We start from the raw sequence: 14,995 nt of genomic DNA on the forward strand, positions 1-14,995 counted from the left end.
CTCTCTTGGTTAAAAAACCAGGAAAATTAGGCTCTATGGCTAGTGGTGTAAGGACCACTAAAGAGTACAAACTGAAAATGTGATGAGTTGTCCTTAGTTTTAGCAGGCGAAGTCAGTGATACGGGTTTCACATTCTGGTCAAGTAGTGAACTTGGGAATGGCATAGTGGGGAACCATAACCATTATATAAAGCCTTCTGGAAGGCGAGGTTGGTGTGGAAGTTAAGGCTTCTGGCTGGTACACTTTTTTATTATTAATTTTTGTGTGTGTGGAAATAGAAACAAAACATACTCATTCAACAATTTTTACACCTACTGTTCAGTGGCAGTGGTTACATACTTCACCTTGGGTCTCCATTCTCCTTATCCTCATCCGTATTTTTTCATTACCATGGTTAACCTAGACTCTCTGCTCCTTAAAATTCTCATCTGTGTTTTAGAGTGACTGTTGTCCATTTAATCTCCTATAGATAATTCTTTAAAAGAGCATAATATTCAAGGTAAACATTTTTTATTAAAGGAGCTGAAGTATTGTTTACTTTAAAGATGACTTCATGGGGTAGTTTCAGTTCAAGGCTTAAAACTTGTTTCCAGGCAATCAATTGAGGGGTTTCTCCAGTCTCAATGTGGCTGGTATACTTAGATACAGACAGAACTGGTAAATAGATCAACAAGAACAAAAAAATTAAATGTCATTGAGAATGATACCATTACGCCATACTGAGTGTATACTGTATTTAGTGTCATGTAAGATCAGTAACTATTATTACATATCTATATGTAATGATATTTTCTGTGGCAAATTGAGTGTTCCGAATCTGAAACGCTGTCACCTTTCTCGTGTGAGAGTTATGTTTAATTTATACATATCAAGGATTATCAAGAGAAACTTAAATCAACTGGCTTTTCTTGATTGCATATTATTGTGTTGCATGTATTTGGAATAAAAGTAAATAGTAGCAAGTACCAAAACACTTTCTGGTCCTGTAGATCGGCATCATTTTTGTTTTTCACAACATAAATTAAAAACAAAAGGCAACCACCAATTAAGCTTATATCTACATAGAAATTAAATAGGACAATGTAAGTATTTAATGTCTGTCCACTCATGAATCCACCTAACATTTACTAGGCGTCATATTTGATGTGAGGCACTGAGTATTCAGAGATAATTAAAACATATCTCTGCCCCTAGTAATATTCTACCTGGAAGTGTATACTAAAAACAAAGACAACCCAATATGTGTGGGGGGGGGGAGGGAGGGGACACTTTTTATTTAGAAGTTCAGTTTGGGGTAATTTGTTTAAATCTTCTACAAGCCAGCTACATCTTCATTCTTCACTGATCTTGGCGGGTTTTCAGAGGTCACATTTTCCACATTGGTGAGCTGACCTTGAACCATGTATTTAAATGGTTAGGCTCATGGCCTTGATGTGATCACAGATGCTCAAAACCAAACCCGTTGCTGTTGAGTTGATTCTGACGCATAGCGACCCCATAGGACAGAGTAGAACTGCCCCATAGAGTTTCCAAGGAGAGCCTGGTGGATTCAAACTGCCGACCTTTTGGTTAGCAGCCGTAGCTCTTAGCCATGTGCCAGCAGGGTTTCCACAGATGGCTCAAGTCATCCTTTTTCCATGTTTCATCCTGTGAGTGTAATTCTAAGTTAATTTGATAAGGCATCGTTGATTTAATGGTAGAATTCTCACCTTCCATGCAGGACACCCGAGTTTGCTTCCCAGACAGTGTATCTCATGCGCAGCTACCACCCGTCTGTCAGTGGAAGGCTTGCATGCTCTATGATGCTGAACAGATTTCAGTGGTGTTTCCAGGCTAAAACAGACTAGGAAGAGAGGCCTGGTGATCTTCTGAAAATCCTACAGATCACAGTGGTCCGATGTGCAACCGATCATGGGTATGATGCAGGACCAGGCAGCATTTTATTCCACTGTACGTGGGGTCACCTTGAGTTGGCGACCAAGCCAACAGCAGCTAATAAGAACATTCTTTTATTCATTTGTTGCCCTTCTTGTCCCTTTTGGCAAATCCCAAAAGGTAGTGAGAATATAGATACTTGTTCCACTTTTCTGAGGGAACAGAGAAGCTCTTGTTCAGGGGCATGCTGGTTTTGTCTGATGGTGTTCTTACAGGACAACGGAAAAGCCAGAGTGAGGATTGGCCACACGTGCGGTTGGTGTGTGGCACTCACAGAGCCACTGTCAGAGCTAATGGTAGTCTGAAAACCGAGTTTTCCATAGCACTTGATTTTTTTTTTCCTACCTGATTTATATGTATATATATCAGAAGTTATCAATAGCACAGTAAAAAAATGCCAACAATGCATAGAGTAAAAACTTAAAAGAGACACGGCTACTAAACTATTCTTTTTTCTTCCAAAGTCAAAGACTTTATTTCAAACAATTGTGTGTGTGTGTATAGGTATGTAAATGTATTTATATACATATATATATATAATATATATATATACGTATATTTCGAAGCACTGGTGGCGTAGTGGTTAAGAGCTATAGCTGCTAACCAAAACGTCAGCAGTTCAAATCCACTAGGCGCTCCTTGGAAACCCTATGGGGTGGGTCTACTCTGTCCTATAGGGTCCTTATAAGTTAGAATCGACTCAACAGCAGTAGGTTTTATACATATATTTAATATCCAGTTATATATTAGATGTGACAATAGTATGTATACTATGTTTCCATTTTTGTAAATTGCAGTGCATTAGAAAACAATCAGAGCAGTAATAATATGTCAGAATGTTGGCAGTGATCCCTAGGATGGCTTTAGTACCTGTGGGAGGGAGTGGGGTAGGCAGGGGAGTGTAGGAGTTTCTTCAGCGGCTGAGTCAGTATATTCTGAACCTTTTGTATAAGAGCATAGGATCTTACTTTTACTTACAAAAAGTCTTGTTTAATTGAGGCATATTTTTCAAAGAGGTCTTCTGAGTGTGTCAATATGTACTTGTCTGTGAGTTTCTGTAGAGTTGGTGGATGAGACTGGTTGTCCTTCTCAGGCCTGAGTGAGCTTTTATCTGTCCTTCCTTCGAAATGATGATACTAAGTTGAACGAAAAATAAATTCCTAGAGTAGTTTTCTATTCAGGCCTTGGTTCTTACCCAATTAAGTTAACACCCCCTCAAAAAAAAAAAAAGGGCAGGGGGTGGGGGAGGCAGGTAGCAAACATCATGTTAAATCATGCAAGTTTAATGTCCAGCTAGACATTCATCTATCTATTCCATCCACATTATTATTTTCTTTCATATGATTATTATTTAAAACACTCTTGCTTAACCCGGGAAGCACAGTAGAACAACCATTTTGTAGTTCATAATTTTGTATCCTGACTAAATAGGTGAGGCTCCTGGTTCCTAAATTAATCACACAAAATACGTATGAGAGTTAGGAATTTTTCACGAGAACAGCTTGATAGAATATTCGTAGTGAATTTTAAAACTTAGTACTCACAGACGTCAGCTATTATACTACAATATTTGGCTGGTAAATTTTATTTATAGCATTATTTAGAAATACAGGAAACATTAAGGAAATTGTAATGTCCAACATAGAGGAATTGTTAGGTAAATTTTGGCATATAACTGGGGCTAAAATGGTACATAATGGACCATTACTCATCAGTAAGTAAGGTTTTTAAAGACTGGTTGATAACATGAGAAACTATTTACAAAATTATGGTAAGTTTGAAGGAATGCTGTAGGTCTTCGTAGTGTTCAAAAGTTATCAGTTGCACAGTAAAAAAATGCCAACAATATTTCTAACTTGTCAAAAGTGTGTGTTTATATAATACATGTCTATGTAATATTATGTATTATGTATATAAAATAAACAAAATAAACACATTATGGAAAATGTGTTTTCTGTATTTTCCAAGTTTTCTACAACAAATATTAACTTTTTTTAAATTATGACTTCAATTTAAATAATGAAATTACTAAGGACAGTAATTATTATGGTTAGGTTTTCTTCATCTCTATTCTTTTTTAAACTAATGATAGAAATGGCTCTCTTTTAAAATGATTTTGTTCCCTCCCAGACTATCTGAGAATTTGGGTGCCGTTGAAGGTCTCTAATTTCTGATATTCTCAATAATTTAAAAAATTCTGTTTTTGTAGTATATCTATTTTATTCAATGAAAAAAAATTGAGATTGAACATGGGTAGGTAGTCAGTGTTTTTCCTTGGGTCCAGTGGAACTTTACCCTCTTAACTGCTTAGAGAGTATCCTTTTTGTGGGTTTCATGTATCTTACTAGAGGCACCGTACAGTTCTTGTGCCATTCTGCTTTGTATGAGGAGCACCTTTCAGGGCTTCTACAAACTAGCTGTCTGTAACTTTGGTGGTTATTTCCAGATTTATTTTCTTATTTTTGGGCTGAATAGCTTATGATTGTCTTCAAATTATATTACATTTTTGAAAGTCATTCAGGAGCCTTAGGGAAACCTAATGGTCTCTGATGAAGGTGTCATTCTGTGTCTGTGTGTTTACTCTTAATGCACTTTAGTTTATGTGTTCAAAATATGCTCAGTGTGGTGAATTTTAAGTTGGGCATTTGTACACGTATGTATGCTTTTTAAATTGAGTCTATAAAATATGTGAATTAGCATCCTGATGGTAATACAAAATACATGTTTCATGTGTATGCGTGCACGCGTTCATAGTTTACTGTGCTTGAAGTTCAAAGTCAGGCAGAGCCAGTGGCGGAGTGAGTTAGAAATTCGCCCTGCCCATGAAGGGAATGTGCCTGAGTATAAAACAGAGCTTTCAATGTTAGTTTTACATTTCTATTTGGTGGAATCTAAGATTATGGAAACGACTGTAAAAATAATTTGTCTGAAAGAAGCCTGGATGCAGAAATCTAATAGAGAAAATATTTGAGAGTATGGTTCATCAGCGAGTGTAACACATACAGTGCTTCCATGAGCACCACATGGTGCCATCAAAGCTTTCCATGACTTGGATCTGCTGACCAAATCATTACCTATTGATTGGAGCCCCACTGGACAGTTAACCCCTTCTTGCTCATCGCCAAGTGTTCCCTCACTTTCGACATCAGTAATTCTAGGAATATCGTCTTCCTACCACACTGTTAGCTTTCTTCCTACATTACTTGATGACACGGTTCTTTGCTGAATAAAATGAACTTGTGAAAAGACTAAATGATATATCATTTAGTAAAATGAAAGCAGTTTCTGGGGAAATGGAAGAAGAAAAAAAACAATATTCTGGGTAGAAAGCATAGCAAGAAAATCTCAAAATCAAATACAGATTGTATACTTTTTCATTGTGTAGATTAAGTGATACATTTCTAGCTTTTTAAAAAAAATCTGTCTAGTCTGAGTACAGAGCTTTGCATCCCACAAAAACCTGTGAAACCCTCTTTGTATGTTGTTGCCCACTCTGACATCTGGGACAATTTTGGTACAATTTAACTCTCGCTCTTAAATAACAGTACAGAATTAATTAGTAAATTCCACGGGAAAAGAAGATCTCAGATTTGTTGGTGTCCAGTTGCCTTTTATGTCCTTGCCTGGTGGGATGGTTCTTGGCAACAAATTCATCCTCTTGTCTTCTGTGTTTTTTCTTTCAGTTTGTCCCATGAGGAGCACCCCCATAGCCATCCTCTCTATGGACATGGTGTGTGCAAGTGGCCAGGCTGTGAAGCAGTATGCGAAGATTTCCCATCATTTCTAAAGTAAGAATGGTGTTTGTTCTCTTGTCTTATGTAGCCATCACCTCCCACCGTTCATGCTTTTGCTCATAAAATGCCTTTTTGATGGAGTGGTTTACACCTCCTTTTTGAGAGTGGTCTCTAAATCACAAGGTCTAGCACAGGGTCATAAGCCCAAACCAACCCAGTGCCGTCGAGTCAATTCTGACTCATAGCGACCCAATAGGACAGAGTAGAGCTGCCCTATAGAGCTTCCAGGGAGTGCCTGGCGGATTTGACCTGCTGACCCGTTTGTTGGTTGGCAACAGGGTCATAAGAGTAGCTACAAAATCAACCGAGGGTACGTATTGAGAAAGACTTAAACCCCAAGGCAGCTTGCATACACTTAGAAAGCATATAATTAACCGTGTTTTTAGACTGGTAGTGATTAAAAAAAAAATTCTCCCAGTGTTAAACTTGCAATAATTTCGTTTTTACTTTTAATCTGTTCCTACATATGAAATCGATGACGTACTAACTCCAATTTTATGAAATTGGTGTCTAATTTTGTAACAATTCCTGGCCCATTGGAATTTGAGGGATTGGGCCCCTTCGTTGTTATGTAAATGACTTTATGAACAGAAGAAATGCGAGACACGTTGATGCTTTTCTTTCCATAGTGGTATTCACATTGGTTCAAATTCTTGTCCATACAGGAAGAATGGAGTTAAATTTAATTTCTACAATTACTTAAAATATCGCTAAAACTTAGGTTATCCCATTTGGATCTATAACATTGAAACAGTATCTCTGTAGGTAAATATGTTCATCTTCTCATAGTTAGAACCAAATGCGTCTGGACTGAATCTTAACATTTCCCTTACCTTTTATGGTACCTTATTGATTTAAAAAAAAAAAAAAAAAAATTAGGCTGAACTGCCCTGACATCAAGTAAATATATTCATAATATTGAATCATGGACCTATGGATTCAATATAACATTTTGCTACATTTTACATATATATAATATACATTGTGTGTGTCTGTGTATTATATATATGTATAAAGCCTATGTAATGATCAGACACATGAATGTGTATAACTTGTGTACATCTAGTTGCCTGTTGGTTTACATATTGGATGCGGGGGCACCTTCTCCCCATGGCTTTTCTCTCTCCTTCAAGCCCCAAGAAAGCAGATGTGGGCTGATTTACGTGCAGGTCTCTGATTTTGTGTGGTCTTTATATTGTTAGTACAAACTATGTATCTTTATGGACCTGGATACAAATAGTGTAATAAAGCCACCCTCAGGGATGTGTCTAGTGTTATCTGCAAATGATTGTAGTGAACATAGGTTTTTGATGAATGAATGGAAGCCTGTGAATTTTTTTCCTAGCTTCCACATTTTACTTCAAGGATTGCACGATCATTGAAAACCAGTACATAAGACTTTAAAAGGAGGTGTCTCTAAAATGGTTTTTATATAATAATGATCAAGCGCAGTTATTTTATTTGTTTATGCAACAGGCTTTTTGATAAGTTGATTCAGTGTAGTGATTCCTGATTTTCTCTTTATAAATCACTCATTATGGAATCTCGGTTTTGTTATTTCCTGATCATTGGCCTAATAATCGTATTTATATAATGAGAGAAAAAGAAATTTGGCAGAAATCACTTTTAAGTTCTGAATCCTCTTTCTGCCCCAGTGCTAGGTTTGGTAAATATCACAGTGCACATTCCCTTAGGTGTAGAATGGCCAGTGAACATCTATAAATATGCTTGACTTTGGTGAAGGCTCTAGGCCGATACAGAGCTGCTGTCAACACTACGATGTGTCGGCTTGAGAGCCTGGAAGAAAAAGGCTAATTTGATCCATTTTGTTAATTCAGGTTCTTGAATGACTCAAGTGTTCTACCGTAATCTGAATTTATAAATCCATTTATTATGTGGCCTGACAGGTGAGAGTGAGAGATTGAGATAGGAAGATAGATAATACATACACACACGTATATATATGCACACATATATACACATACTTTGTTTTTTTGATAAGTATACCTCAGCAAGGACAGAGCATAATTTCAATCCACTTCTAGCACTAAAGACAATAATCTATTTTTAAAAGATCATTAGAATTGGGACCTAGAGTTGACACCTATAAGAAAGATCGCTTCTATTCTAAGGATATGAGGTGTCTGGCTCTTGGATAGGAAACCATCTATCGTATATTGTGGTTTGCACATGACAAGATATGTTCTCAGTCCATGCTTGCTTAGTGGAATCTGAATGCCCACTATGAACCTGCTACTGTTACTTGGTTATTTCCTGGTACTCACTTGTTGACTTGTGTTTGCCAGAAAGTTCTTTATTTACAAGTTACAGAAACCCAATATAAATTGGCTTAAGCAAAAGAATAAGAAGTTGGGAGCTGGTATTGGCTCCTATCACTAGGAAGTCCAGTGGTGCAGCTAGCTTCAAGCATGGCTGGGTCTAGATGCTTGGGCAAGGTCATTAAATATTGTATTTCTGTCTGTTAGCTGTATTTTCTTTGGGGTTGGCTTCATTCTCGGGCTTTCCCATTAGAACTGGAGGAGGACAGACTTACGTGCGACTGGTTAAGAATCTCAGAGTTGCATCTTTTTCTTTCCCAACAGTTCTGGGAAACATCTTGGGAGACTCTCATTAGCCCAGAATGAGTCATGTGGCCTAGCTTTGAGCCAATCATGGTGATGTAGTCAGGCTTGCATCACATGCCCATCTCCAGAGCAGAGGGAAGTGTTCACCACACACAAACCACATGGGGGCTAGGAATGAGAAACTTGGTTCCAGAAAGTAAAAATGAGCATTGTTACCAGAGCAAGGGAGAGTGAGTGCTAAGTAAGAAAATACTCTCTCTTCTGAGTTGTATACATTGATTGGTCTGTATATGACAAATTGAGAATTTTATTTTCCTCTCCAGAGTGGTTGTAAAAAAAAGAAATTCAGAGTTGTCTTCAAGTTTCAGGGCCATGTCCAATGTGGTGGAAAATAAGTTAGTTGTCTTGCATATTCACATTTCCTGTATCTCTGTACAGTCAAAAGAGAAATGAAATAATTGGCTTTAATGAAACCAACTTTATTTTCCATTGAACTGGACAGAGAAGCTACCTTTTTGTGGCCGAAACAAAAACTATGTGGCCGCTTTGAATGATGGCATCTTGGGGTCATTGTTGTCGGGAAGTAATGTTTCAAGCGTTTCTTCTGTAATTGCCAGATTTGTAGACTCTGAAACTATCTCTTTCCTGGGTCCACTCTTCAGACATCCTCCAAGAGAGGCGTTTTCTTATGGTTTAAGTAAACCGGTGTAACAGTGGTGTTTGGATTCTCCATGGCATTCTTACTCAACAAAACGTGGCATTCCTTTGATCTTGACTTAGGTGTTGCCCTATAGATTTTTTTCCACTTATTTTGTAATTCCCTAATCTCACACTCCCCTATCATATTATCTTATACTTTAATAGCCCTGAGCTGAATACCGGGACTGTTTCAAGTACTTTACATATATTAACTCACTGAATTCTCACAACAGCCTTATACTGATAATATTGTAGTATTACTCTCAACATGCAGATAAGGACACAAGGCATGGAGAACTTAAGTGATTTAGCCAGGGTCACACAGGATCCTCCAAACCCAGACAGTCTGGTTTCAGAGCACTTGTTCTTAACTACTGTACTGTTCTACCTGGTCAGAGGCAGTGTATTGTATTAACTGTTTGCTTTCTACTTAAGACAGTGAGGTGTAAAAAGAACTTTAGAGGAAGGCAGATTGGGTCAGGAAGCCACTTACCAGTAGTATGTTCTTCCAGCATGTTTCAGATGTTACATAGCTTCTCTGAGCCTCAGTATTAGCATCTGTAATTTGGGATAGTAGTAATAACTACCTCTTAAAAAAAAAAACGTCTTAAGGTTGTTAGAAAGTACAACACATGAAGTGCCTAGCCCATACTAGGCACTCTCTAAAATTATTAGTGTTTCTTTTCTAATCTACTTAAGTGTATTTTAAAAAGAGAGACTTTTTGTTTTTAATTGTACTTTAGATAGTTTACAGAACTAGTTTCTCATTAAATTATTTAATTAACTTCTTGAACAACAGAGCAGGGATGGAACCAGAGTTGGTATGCCCTACCGCAGACACATTTGTGCAGTTCTTTGGAATCACCCAAGGCTTCCAGCTCTTTCAGCTCTGAGCTTTTGCCCAAGATCATATATCTTCTTCCAATGCCCCTTTATTTAATTTTTTTTTTTAGCTTGATTCCCCCCCAAGGCTGTAAATCTGTTTTTTTTTTAATTTGAACTTTAGATGAAGGTTTACAGGACAAACTAGTTTCTCCTCAACAGTTAGTACACACATTGTTCTATGGCATTGGTTAACAATCCCACAACATGTCAACATTGTCCCTTCTCAACCCTGGGTTCCCTATTACCAGCTTTCCTCTTTCCTCCTGTCTTCCAGTCCCTGCCCCAGGTGTGGTACGCCCCTTTAGTCTTGTTTTGTTCCATGGGCCTGTTCAGTCTTTGGCTGAAGGGCGAACCTCCCAGGAGTGGCCTCTTTACTGAGCTGAAAGGGTGTCTGGGGTACAAACTCTCAGGGTTTCTCCAGTCTCTGTCAGGCCAGCAAGTCTGGTCTTTCTTTTTGAGTGAGAATTTTGTTAAGAGAGAGAGTTTTGAATATCCATAATTTTCAGAATTTACCTAGGGAAAGGATTGTGACTATGCAAAGCTTTGATCTATCAGAAGAGATTGTTCTTTCATATAATTTTTAAACCATAAATTTCCAGCAAAGTCCTGCTCAATCAAATGTGATCTTAGGGCAGGGGGCCCCCAAACCTTTTCTATTAAGGGCCAAACCAGAAAAATCAAACCTGTTCCCGTTGAGTTGATTCTGACTCATAGCAACCCTATAAGACAGAGTAGAACTACCCCAAAGGGTTTCCGAGGAGTACCTGGTGGATTCAAACTGCTGACCTTTTGGTAAGTGGCCGAACTCCTAACCACTGTGCCACCAGGGTTTCCTGGAAAGGGCCAGATGGTAAATATTTTAGGCTTTGCAGGCCTCGCTGTCTCAATCACGACCACCCAGCTCTGTCGTTGGAACACAAAAGCAGCCACAGGCCATACTATAGAAATGGGTATGGCCTTGACTTTGGACCACTATTTGCTGACCTCTGACCTAGGCTAATTTTTGGTGTCACCATATTTTTTTAGCCAAAAAACATTTTTGCAGTTACTGGGCATTGCTATCCTGGGTTATTTTTGTTTGGATTCACGGAGACCTCAGGTTTATTCATATTTTGGGGGAATACCCATGTCCTTGAGTGGTGCAAGCAGTTAACAGGCTCAGCTGCTAACCGAAAGGTTAGAAGTTTGAGTCTACCCAGAAGTGCCTCAGAAGAAGGGCCTGGCAATCTACGTCCAAAAAGTCAGCCATCAAAAACCATATGGAGCACATTTCTACTCTGACACACATGGGGTCAGCATGAGTCCGAAGCTGATGGAAGGTAGCTGCTTAGTGGCTCTCCATGTCCCGGGGTGCCCTGGGGTGTCATTCCCCAGCTGCAGTTTTTATCCTTATTTGAGCTTAGAGTCTTGCACCTGGCTCTTAGTGTTCAGTATGGGGTGGGGAAAAGGGCATTGCGTGGTAACTCTTCCAGCCTTCCAATCCTCAAGCTGGTAAGAGGTTCCTCTTAGGCTAAGGTTGGTTAAAAAAAAAAAAAAAGTATTCAGGATACAATTCCCATCCGACAATAAAATGCCAGTGTTAACAGAGAGGAGTTGAGAAAAGGGAAGAAAAGGTCTCAAAGTGAGATATCCTATTTTTCCCCCTCCTGAGGAAGAAATATCATAACTGTTGGTAAATCAAAACCAGAGCTTTGACACTTTTCTGTGATCACTACGCAGTGTTTGTTCCCAAGGTGAGGTGTACCACGGGGCCCTTGATTTCAAAGATAAATACTGTACAAATAACCATCCTGTTGTCTTTCTCTCACAGCCTGCAGAGGGGAGCTTTATCAGAATCGACAGAGACCCAGTCTATTGTACGCATTTATTTCCCTGTTTCTTCTCAAAACAAGTTGCCATTTTAGTGTTGATTTTTTTTTTATAATCAATCAACCATGAGTTGTCATGTGACTCTTGTATTTGTTAGTGCTAACTGATACCAGCAGGTGCTCACGCTAACTCTAATGAAATCCCCAAGCCCTGCATTGCTTGGAACGCTCCGATAACAGAAAAACAAAAACAAGCCCAGTATCATCCAGAGAGGTGAAGCCAGCCCTTGTTCTGCCCGCCTCTTCCAACTTGAGTCAGTTTTGTTTTTTTTTCCTTAATTTTCAAATCAGGTTGGGGGCACAGCCTTCATCAGTAAAAGCATAGATTTATAATCCTTCCCTTTTTCTTAAAAAAAAAAAAGGGGGCTCAGCCAACTCTTTGGTAAGGTGTAGGGTGTGGATTTGAAGGTTAAATCATTACCACGTTTTCCTGTCTTAGAATGTAAAATCAGATGCAGATCCATGATTTCACAAATACCAGGTACTCTTACGGGCTTGGGAAAAAATATTTCCATTTCCCCTAGGTTGTTTTGGTGGTCTTTTGTATGATACCTAACAACAACAACAACAAAAAGCCATTGCTGTCCGTTCGATTCCGACCCATGGCAACCCTGTAAGGACATAGAGCTGTCCCAGTGTTTCCTAGGCTGAAATCTTCATGGAAGCAGATAGCCACATCTTTTTCTTGAGGAGTGGCTGATGGGTTTGAACCACGGACCTTTTGGTTAGCAGCTGAGCTCTTTAGTCACTGCACCACCAGGGCTCCATAATGTCTAAGGAAAGTATAATTTGTATCCTTGCCTTACTATTCCATCTGAAAAGACTTTTGTTTGTTTTTGCTCAGGGGTGGGGGAGAGGGTGTTATCTCTCATGAAGGAAGAAAGCACCATGCAAAACAAAACAAAAAATTCTTTGCATGTTAGTCAGATGTGTATTAGTTATTAAAGCAAACATAAATTTTATACATGCTCTAATAGAAGACAAAGAGAGAAATGTTGAAAGAAAATGCCTAGGGGTGGAACTTTGGCCCTTTTAGGAAGGTTGAGGGCTATAGACAGTGGAGGACATTTCATTGGTAATTTGCCTTTTTTTTTTTTCCTGTGAATTTTTACTTTTCAAAACTGTGAAGAGTTTTATGTGAAAGAAACTACTAAGTGCGCCCTGTAATGTTTTCACAAGTGTTTTTATCATGGTAACATCTTGTTTACTTTAGTTCCCTGCCTAAAACTACTTGGAACATGTTAAGAAAACATTTCAAGAAAGCCTTGACAAAGAGGCTTTTGTTTAACAGCCACTGTGAGGCTGCAAGGCTCACAAAGGTGTTAACTTTCAGCCCCTTAAGCACTTCCACATGAAATTCCAGCAAGTATGTTTGTGGTTTTGGAAAAACAAAGTGTATGTTAAAGAAACCAGGTAAATGCTAATACATGTGGAAGGAGGCCGGATATCATAAATTGTTTGAAACCCATTCGTGACTCTGGGTTTACACGCCTGAACGTTGTGGTGTGAAATTACCTCTGGTTGGTGCAGGAGACTTGAGCACATGTAGAGGGTATGTTGTTGTTGTTGTTGTTGTTGTTGTTGTTAGGTGCCATCAGCTCTGACTCATAGCAACCGTATGTACAACAGAATGAAACACTGTCCGGACCTGCGCCATCCTCACAATCGTTGCTGTGTTTGAGCCCATTGTTACAGCCACTGTGTCAGTCCATGTCTTTGATGGTCTTCCTCTTTTTCAGTGACCCTCTACTTTACCAAGCATGATGTCCTCCTCCAGGGAGTGATCCCCCTGATAACACGTAGAGGGAATAAAAAAAAAAATTTTTTTTTTTTATAGCCGTATATAATTGTGGCGCATGCTATTAGCATTCCAGTTCAAAACTGAAATCTCAAGAATATAGAGGTGAATTATCTCACCATAAGATTCCAGGTGACAAGTCTTTGAGTATTCCATAGTTATTTTAATTTTTTTTTTTTAATGATTTTGACTTTTCCGCTTACCATGTGTTTGAGTTGTTTAAAAAAAATAATAAAAATTGGATGTCACCAATTTTTTTTTTTCTTTTAAAAAGTTTCTTTTTAACCTTTCTGACATTGTAAGGGAGTTCGAGACCTTTCCAAGCACTTGAAGAGGTCAGAGTGGCCTAAAGACCACAGTGCCCTCTAGTGATATACAGAATACTAGATAGAAAAGTTCAGACAAGTTTGCCAAGGATAACAGGCCCAGTGCCACCACTTTGCTCAAAAAGAAGCAAATAACCTTTGAACACATCTTTTTTCAGCAAACAGGCTTTAGTCAGAAATGCAAATGAAATTTATTGTGTTTATGTAGACTCTGAAGGCATTAGAAATTTTTGAATGTCCAATGAATTCTATACATAACAGTATCTGCATATTTAGTATGTTGCATCAGGATAGTTACATTGTTGTGTGTTCTTTTTTAAGAGCCGTTAGTTAACCAAGGTATTTCTCATGGTCATTTCCTGTGTATAATTAGAAGGCATTACTTAAAAGACAAGAATCATCTTGGCCGCATACTTTTATTGACACTGTCTACCATATTACGGCCATGTCTAAATGGTAAAATTTATTATTAGCAATAGTGTCACAAAAGTCTGAGACAGCGATTTTTCTTTCAATAAAAGTAGTTAAAAACCTTTTAGAAAATCCATAATTTTGATTGCTGGTACTTCATAAATGTATAACTGGTACTTTTTAGCTGTCTCTTTAGGGAAAAATGAGTTTTATCACCTGCGGTACCTGGGTTAATGAAATTGTATGCTGGAATTTAGCCAGGATGAAAGATGAGATCATTCCAAGACACTAATATTGGCAACAGGTCTCATAAAAACTCTGACTCTTGAGTGAAGTATCATTAGATTCTTTTTTTTTATTATTATTTTATTTAAATTGAGAGTTGAAGTTAGTTGTCATTTTCAAAGTTTCTGTGCTAGCGAGATTCTCCTTTGGCGTCACACTCAAAACCCAGTGACCTAAAAACCTATACAGAGCCAAGAGAAACAGAGAAATGTCCATCAGTGCCTAGTGAAGAATTTCCTTGCTTCGAATTTCAACTCCAGTTCCTGTTCAGCCTTTTACAAATCACAACTCTCAGCTCAAATTTGAAATAATGCTGCCTTTTTCCCCGTGTGCCTCCTGTGTTTGATTGTTTGTGGATATTAGCTGTCCAGGAAATCCCATACTTACAGATATAAATCCAGAATGATCT

General features: G+C 38.3%; 1 protein-coding gene across 11 annotated transcripts in view; it reads left to right on the forward strand.

Moving 5' to 3' along the window:
* FOXP1 (forkhead box P1) overlaps positions 1-14,995 on the forward strand; it is a 589,886-nt gene that overhangs the window by 523,102 nt on the left and 51,789 nt on the right. For all 11 annotated transcript variants that reach the window (XM_064275152.1, XM_064275157.1, XM_064275156.1 and 8 more), the window contains one exon: positions 5,619-5,723. In XM_064275152.1, coding sequence (XP_064131222.1) covers positions 5,619-5,723 — 105 coding nt within the window. The remainder of the gene's footprint in view (positions 1-5,618; positions 5,724-14,995) is intronic.

The sequence above is a fragment of the Loxodonta africana genome, chromosome 22 (assembly GCF_030014295.1).
Source record: "Loxodonta africana isolate mLoxAfr1 chromosome 22, mLoxAfr1.hap2, whole genome shotgun sequence".
NCBI classification, from domain to species: Eukaryota; Metazoa; Chordata; class Mammalia; order Proboscidea; family Elephantidae; genus Loxodonta; species Loxodonta africana.